We start from the raw sequence: 8,523 nt of genomic DNA, 5'->3' as shown, positions 1-8,523 counted from the left end.
ATTGTTTAAAAATAATAAATTTAAGTAATTTAAATTTTATAATATATGCACTAACTAAACAAATTTGCTAAAATATTCATACGAACATGCTCAGGATGTAATTGTTTGTAGGAGGCTCGATAACCTTGTTTGTTATGTTAATGAATATATAGAAGTAGAGCCGTCGTTTATAGCTCGTTAAGACTTGTTTGTTCTAAAAAGCTCAATAAGCACTAAATGAACTGAATGAATACCTTATTAAATTTAAACGACCAAAAATGAACACTAACAATAAAGCTTCGAATCAAACATGAGATCAAACTTGAACAGACTAATAATAAATGAACACAAACATGAACACTCACATTACTTGGCTCGGCTTGGTTCTATTGCAGTCCATTGTTGCATGTTTTATGCGGATACATGAGGAGAAAATCGTCCGATTTTTCTCTATCTACAAGTAAAAGTTACAGTCATAATTTGTAGCTACTAATTACTATATTTTAATTAAGACAAAGAGATCGGACGGTTCTACTCGCACATAATAATACGCTATGTTTTGAATCCTTTTTGCTTTATTATTTTGTTGATAAAAGTTTCTCCTTTTTTTCATAGCTTGATCTGCAATTGAATCTCAGTTGGAAATGCTCTGGAAGCATAGATTGTGCTTAATTGGAATGCGAGATTGATGAATTAAAAAATTTTAATATGTTTGTATTAGTGATTAGGTTTACGTTTGAAATAGTTTTTTGTCATTATTTTTTGTTGTAAAAAGTAGCCAGAAATTATCCCATAAGAATGAACATTGAGGTGTAGAAGTTAAAATTCTTTAATTAATGCCTTCTTTAAATCTTTAAATTTAGAAAATTATTTTATTTATAATTAAATTTATTAAATATTAAATATTTGTTGTTTTCTAAAAATATTTACAATCATAGAGAAAAAAATTTATCATCTTAGTGCTGCATAAAAATTTTCATACATATATTTTAAGAATAAGTACATGACAAGATACAAGTATTTAAGCATTTTCTCTATAAAAAAGTTTATAAGAGAAAATATGGGGCTTGTTAAGTTGAAATAGTCGCTATTCAGAATAATTAATGCTATAATTGGGGCTCCAACATATAACTTGATAAAAGGGCGTAGTATATCTAAATAAATATGAATATAAAATTCTTTGCGATGGTAGGAGGATATGTTTGTGCCTAAAACTATCATCATGCCATAGTAGATGATGAACTTTTAATTCTCTGATTCAAAGGAGATAAGTACACTAGGATGGCAAGCAATTGGGATGATATCTGCAAAGAATATCAAGAATAGGGAGATGATTGGTTTAAGTCATTCTTCCATTAGATGAGTAAGACTTTTGTTTGGACGGCTTCTTGACTACTTCATAAAGCAGCTTTTTAGTAACAATAAATTTAAATTTTTGTACTAGAAAAATTGATTTTAAGAAACAGTAAAAAAATTGTCACACAACGAACCTTTAAGTCAAAACCAGGATAGCTTTGACCTAAGATGATAAATAACATGTGTCTCATATGAATATATAATATACTAATATATATATTAGTGATCAATTTGACATATTTATCTTTTGAAAAAATTGAGGGCACTAGCCCAATACATTTGATATATTAAATGAGATTTTTAATTCATCAAATGGCACAACTATTGATAATATTGATATTGCAATTTTGTCATTCATGGTGAAAATTTGAGAATCCACGCAACTCTTATCATACCATGTAGGTTAGGGCTGAAAATAATTAATTGTGTGTTAACTCCATCGTCATTCTCCTTGAAATCGACCCTGACACATTATGTATGCAATAACTGAATCAAACCTCTTGGTTGGTATCAAAGCTGCACAACCAGGCATATCAATGTGGTTGTTATATATATAATCTTATTTGAATATAATTAAGTGTAATAATCATATTTTGAACAAGATACATATTTTTTTCTGTACTCAATATAAAACTCCAATTTTAAACCATCTTCGTCAAGTGTTGTTTTTTAGTATTTTCCTTTACACAAAATTTGTTTGTAATTTTTGAGACCGATGAAAATTCTTTAAAGAATTGGCACTAATTATATTATTTTGCTATAATAAATATAAATTATAAAATCTTTAAATTATATATTTATCAATTTTATAATCAAATATTAATTGAGTTTTTATCCAGCTTATGCAAGAGTTCTAAATCAAACATGAGTCGAGCTTCTTATCGAGCTTTATGTCGAGCTTGTTCATGAGCTTTAAATGATGTTCATGAACATAAATGAGCCGAACAGTGAACACATTAGTGTTCAAATTTGTTTATTTAAAGATCGAGTATTTAAAATATTGCTCAAATTTGTTTATTTAGTTAATTAAACAATCACAAATAAATTTTAATCGAACTGAACAACGAGTAGCTCGTCAAACATTTGGTTCGCTCGGAGCCTTAGCACGATCATGCAGCAAATATATTTTCAGCAATCGGTGATGTCAATTTTAACCCATAGAGCATAAGAAGAAAATGACAAGAAAACAAGCAGCTCACAGCGCCGCGAAGCTTTAGATGGCTTGACAGTTAACACCCATTCTCCAACTCAAATCACTCAATGAAAAAGCTAAACAAAGATACCTTCAAAATTAGTACATTTAAAGGAAAAAAAAAGAGAGAGAGCAGATTTTTAGCCATTCCACATATTTTCGTCTCCCTCCATCTAATTCTATTGTGCGATGGAATGCAATTACACAGTAGTGGCTGTAGCCTTCGTCCCGCCGCCATGTTTACCGTCGGCCATCTCAACCACGGCGCCGCCGGCATGAACGTGTTCATCCGCAATGAAACGGCCCCAGAACCAGTGCGCCTTCCAGACGAGTACCATCTCCTCAATGGGAACCCCCTTCGTCTCCGGCAGAAAGATGGCAATAAAGACAGTCATGATCAGCACCCAACCTCCGAAAAAGTAGAACAGCCCAAACTTAAACCTACAAAGAAGAGACAAAAACGCCTGCGCAATAACGAAGGTAAAAAGCATGTTCACAGAAACCGTAATACTCTGCCCTGCAGATCGTATCTCCAACGGAAAAATCTCCGACGGCACCAACCACCCCAGCGGCCCCCAGGACCACGCGAACCCAGCCACGTAGATGCAGATGAAAGCCACCACCCCAGAAGAGTAGCTCTTGGACAAGTGACCTTCGCCGGAAGTCCCAAACTTGGCGGCGATGAGGGTGCCGACAATTATCTGGCAAGCGAACATCTGTATGCCGCCCTGCAGGAAAAGCTTACGGCGGCCGAGGCGATCGACGGTGAAGATAGAGACGAATGTGGCGAACACGTTGACGAGGCCGGTGATGACGGCGGACATGAGGGAGGCGTTGCTGCCGAAACCGATGGTTTTGAATAGAACAGGGGCGTAGAACATGATGACATTGATGCCGGTGAGTTGCTGGAAGAAGGGGATTAAGATGGCCATTGTGAGCTGGGGGCGGTATCGGCGATGGATGATGGTTCGCCATGGGTGTTGGATGGTTTTGGATTCCTTGCTGGCAGCTTGGAGATCGGCATATTCTAGGTGGATGTCATCGGTGCCACGAATTTTGCGGAGCATGGTGAGGGCTTGCTCTTGGTGGCCGCGTTGGATGAGGGAGTTGGGGGTGTCGGGGAGGAAGAGGGAGCCGAGGGTGATGATGGCGGCGGGTACGGCGGCTAGGGCGAGGCTGACGCGCCAGCCCCAGCCCCCTTTGATCTTGGCGGTGCCGTAGTTGATGAGGCTTGCGGCGAGAATGCCAATTGTGATCATGAGCTGGAAGCCGATGTTGAGCATGCCTCGGAGTTCGGCTGGCGCCATTTCTGATAGGTAGAGAGGGACCGACTGAGAATTTCGAAGAGAAAAAACGTAAATTTGCATTAAAATGTGTTTTTTACAAAAAATTAAAGCCAATTTAATTCCTAATTCCTACACATCAGGTCTCAAATCTATGAATTTACTATTGAAGAAGAAGCTCCCTTCCCAAAAAAAAAAACGAAGAAGAAGCTCCCACGCACAAAATCAAGATGAGCGATGCGTTAAAATTTGTTCTAGTACTAAGTGAAGAAAAAGCTTCAGGTTTGTGCTTTGTGATTGGGCGTTAAATAGTATAGGGATTTCAGGATTTGGGATCCATCAGTTAAAACTTGGCATTTCTGGTCATCAAATTTATTTTGGATGATAAGAATATAAATTATAATTAATTTTTATTAAAATGATTCTAATTTTTTACATGGTCATTCAATTCAGTTGAAATAATCTAGCCAAGTAACAGGAATCTAAGGAATTTTTTCATAAACATTTTTATGAAGATCAATCAAACCTCTGTGAATATTTATTTGAATGCATGCGATATAGGAAGACTTATGTCAAGCAAATTAATTTTATTTTTATTGTTATAACTCGCGCCATCGCGCAGTCCTGCGGACAGTGGACTTCGTCCGCACTCGTGTAGTCACCCTATCGCGTGCTCGGGACTCAGTCTTCTGCCGCGCAGGTAGGGTCAGGTCAACCCAGCAACCCGCGCGGGTCATTCCGGGTTGAAATGTTCGGCCCGTTTGCAAAACCGGGTCAGATTTGAGTTGACCTGTTTAGATCCGGGTCAACTCGGGTTCGACCTGAACCCAACCCGTCGACCCGAATTGACACCCCTGATGTCCTTGTTAAATAGTATAAAGGATTTGGGATCCATCAGTTAAAACTTGGCATTTCTGGCCATCCAATTTATTTTGGATGATCATAGTATAAATATTTTTTATTTTAAAAAATTATAATTAGTTTTAATTAAAATGATTCTAGTTTTTACATATTCATTCACCTTAGTTCAAATAATCTAGCCAAGTAACAGGAATCTAAGGAATTTTTTTATAAACATTTTTATGAAGATCTATCAAACCTCTGTGAATATTTATTTGAATGCATGCGATATAGGAAGACTTGTGTTCAATTAATATAGTATAAATTCTCATGAAAATTCATACTTCCTTAAAAATAATTGGTTTAAAAAATTTTCTTATAATAAATTTGTCCTTATTAGTTTATGTCAAGCAAATTAATTTTATTTTTATTGTTATATTAAATTATTAATTAACATATTGCTTAAATTTTTTGCAAGGATCGACATAGGTTGAGCATTTTTTTATGCCAAAATCAATTGAATATTTTCTTTCAAAATAATGTTTTTATCTTATAAATTTTATTTATTAATACTTGTCTCGATATTTGTCTTATAAAATAAGATTTAAATACATTATAATTAAAAACAAATATCTTGTAGTCTAAATAATCTTAGATAATAATATTTCTATCCAATATTTTTTCTGCCTGTTCTATGGCATAGATCATAGCTAGCAAAAGAGTATATTTTAATTTTTTTTAATTTTATTAGAAATAATCCGATCCCAATTAAGTTGTACTCCTGTTTTTTCCAAGTAACAATTGTAACTTCTGGGATTATAGAAGATGTTAGATATAAGATAAACCTAATCTATAAGAAGATAATAGACTAATTCATAATTTTATTAAGATATATAGCCTATAAATTAATATTTAAAATATATTTGATTAGGTTTAGTTTGGAACAAATTTCTTTCTGTTTTATAGTATTTTTTTAGTATAAAAATTGTTAGTCCAAATTTTTTTAAAAAATTAAAAGCTATGTCTAAAACTAAGTGAGAATGCGTTTTTCTGATTGATAAAAGACATGAGTAAACGGACAAAGACATTCAAATAACCCTTACAGAACTAAAATTTGAGATTAAAATTAAATTTACAAAAATGAAAAAAAAAAATCTGACGTAGACAGATCGCAACAGAGTAAGATCAATAACAAAACAGGGAAAGAGTGAAGCAAACATATAAACGCTTCTATGGAAACAGAGAAAACCCCGCAGAACTTTGAAAAATAGATGTATTATTAGGAGGCAAATCTGCTCACCTGATTGGCGAAGCCAACACCGACGCCGAGAAGGATGCGGCCGATGATAAGCATGGCAACATCCTTAGCCGCGCCATTAAGCGCTGCTCCGACGAGGAAGGTAATCCCTCCGCCGAACATCGACCACTTCCGGCCGAAGGTCCGCGTCACAGACGATGCAAAGAAGGAGGCGATAAGCGCCGCGAGATACAGGGACGATGTGAACGTCGTTAACAATTGGGAATCGAACTTACAGTACTGATTCGTGCTTGTGTCCTCTTTCTCCTTACGGTACACCGACGGGAAGAATTTACGCAGAAATGAATCCATTGATGTCACTCCACCTTCAATCCGTGATCAAATTAGAGGTAAAAACAAAGAAAATTCATATTCTGATCAATCGATTCGGATTTTAAGTGAAAACCTAAGAATTTATGAGCTTCCGAGCTAGATTCTTACCAGAGATTCCGATGTCGTATCCGAAGATAAGGCCGCCGGTGGCCGCCACAAGGCAGGCGAGGAAGACGAACATAGTCATCTTTCCAGGATACTCCTTCCCATTGCCAGTAGGGTTCAAGATTGCTCCTCCCGCCATGAAAAAGAAGAAAAGGTAAGATGCGCGGGAGAATTTTGTGAAGGCCGTGTACTGATGAGGAGAAAGAATTGCATGGTATTTTACTATTTATAATGATCGTTCAAATATGAGAAGTGGTATTGTTGTAATTTTGCAGTGCTATGAGAGTAGTTTTTAAACGCCTATTGGTATGACTAAGCCTTCCTTTGATTGGGAGTTTTTGGTAGGTTTTAAAATCACAAATTCATTTCTTCTTTAGTCAAATCATATTCCCAATAATTCAATTGTTTCATTTTTTTCTGTTTTTAGAAAGTTTTTTATATATGATTTTTCGATAAAAAACTTCATTTCCTGAATCAATATTTTTTAAACTATCTTTTACAAAAATACAAAAAAACCAAACGAAGCCTAAGCCTCTGAAAAATCAGATCAAATATGAAACACAAAAAAAAATTCTTTAATGATTCATTTGAAATTATTTAAATATAAACTATATTAAATAATAATAATTGATACGACATCACAAAATCATCTTGATCGGGCACGAATCTCAAGGCAAAAACTAGTTGGAAACTTCAAAAATTAAATTTCGGGAGCATATGAACTCCGATTTCAGCAATCTTATAGTCAAACTGAGCGTCTCGGAAATACGAACCCAACGACACCAAGATCAATCCAATCCAAACCCAAACGAGTCCGAATCAAGGGTTCAAAGCTCTATTGGAAAGTTCAAACCGCAATTTGAGTTACCAAACGGTCTCCGATTTTGACTAGCTTATACTCGAATCGTTGCAATACCGAGCAAATCTCTAGCAATACCGAGCAAATCCTGAGCAAATACCAAGTTGTACCGAGTTGTACTGAGTTGTAGAAAAACTCGGTACAACTCGGTATTTGCCTGGTATTGCAAGAAAAAACTTGGTATTGCTCAGGATTTGCTCGGTATTGCAAGAGATTTGTTGCGTAGTAGAGCTCAAAGCTTCTGCTCGATGGGCGATCAGCACCGCGGTCACCGCCGCTGTCGGAAGGACCGCGGAGAATGATGACAGGGTTAAAAGGCGAGCGGTCTCCGGTTCCATTGCGCCTGTGGCGACGCATTCTGATGGGCTCAGGCTGGCTTTCTGGGAAATCCCCACAGTCGCCAAGAAGATACCGGAGCGCGACGCTCAAGCTCCTCTAGAAAGCCACCATCGCAGTCAGGACAGACGATCGCGTCCTGCGGCCAGACCCTCATAAAGCGACTGTAGCGGTAACAATAGTAGGAAGATGCAGTCGCCATCGCCGGAGAAGAAGGAATCAAAAACAGAACCGATCTGAGATACCGAGCAATACCGAGAAAATCGCGAACATAGCATTCCCGGGTTCCGCTACGGGTCAAGTCATCGGGCCGCGCAGTAAAAGAGTAAGAGCACGTGGAGATATGTTATTGGCGGCCGAACGTAGCTCTACGCCAGGTCAGAGGACGTAATAATTGTTCCGTTCGAAGCCCCTATACTTCCCAAAAAAAACGTGGAGAAAGAATGTGGATTGAGATAAGAGAGAGAAAGGTTGCAGAGAGAGAAAGAGAAAAAGTTGGAGAGAGAAAAAAGTTCCGCTGCCTCTCTCATTTATACAAAATTTATATATTAATTTTAATTATTACCCAATGATTTATATGTTTATTATTTATTTTTTGACTAAAATTTTTCATGAAAAGATTAAAACAACAACATTAAGCCTTTGTGACTTTGTCCCACTATTTGGGGTCGCTACATGAATCCTTTTTCGTCATTGTTTTCGGTTAAAAGTTAAATTATTATTTAAATCTAATAAAGAAAGATCATATCTAATATTTTCTAACCAAGTCTTTTTAGGTCTATATGTACTTTTCTTAACATAAGTCAAATCTAATACCTCAAATTTCCTAATCGGGTTATTCGAAGGCCTCCGTTTAATGTGACCAAATCATCTAAGACGACTTTATCTAATCTTATGTTCCACTGGAGCTACTCCAACATTTTCACGTATATGATCATTTCGT

The 8,523-nt window shown here is 36.3% G+C and overlaps 1 protein-coding gene across 2 annotated transcripts; it reads right to left on the bottom strand.

Moving 5' to 3' along the window:
• Nucleotides 1–2,721: 2,721 nt before the first annotated feature.
• LOC110099788 (sugar transport protein MST6-like) lies at nucleotides 2,722–6,277 on the bottom strand. 2 transcript variants are annotated; one of them, XM_020827070.2, is made up of 3 exons: nucleotides 6,094–6,273; nucleotides 5,951–5,991; nucleotides 2,722–3,858 (listed from the first exon to the last, which is right to left on the bottom strand). In XM_020827070.2, exons 1-3 carry the CDS (start codon nucleotides 6,257–6,259, stop codon nucleotides 2,728–2,730), a joined length of 1,338 nt encoding a protein of 445 aa, XP_020682729.1. In that variant the 5' UTR covers nucleotides 6,260–6,273; the 3' UTR covers nucleotides 2,722–2,727. The 2 variants fall into 2 exon arrangements, with proteins under 2 accessions (XP_020682729.1, XP_020682728.1); XM_020827069.2 differs by having other exon boundaries at nucleotides 5,951–6,277.
• Nucleotides 6,278–8,523: the final 2,246 nt, after the last annotated feature.

The sequence above is a fragment of the Dendrobium catenatum genome, unplaced genomic scaffold (assembly GCF_001605985.2).
Source record: "Dendrobium catenatum unplaced genomic scaffold, ASM160598v2 fragScaff_scaffold_220, whole genome shotgun sequence".
Classification (NCBI taxonomy): Eukaryota; Viridiplantae; Streptophyta; class Magnoliopsida; order Asparagales; family Orchidaceae; genus Dendrobium; species Dendrobium catenatum.
The sequence above is the reverse complement of the archived record's forward strand: the minus strand, read 5'-3'. Positions and strand labels throughout refer to the sequence as shown.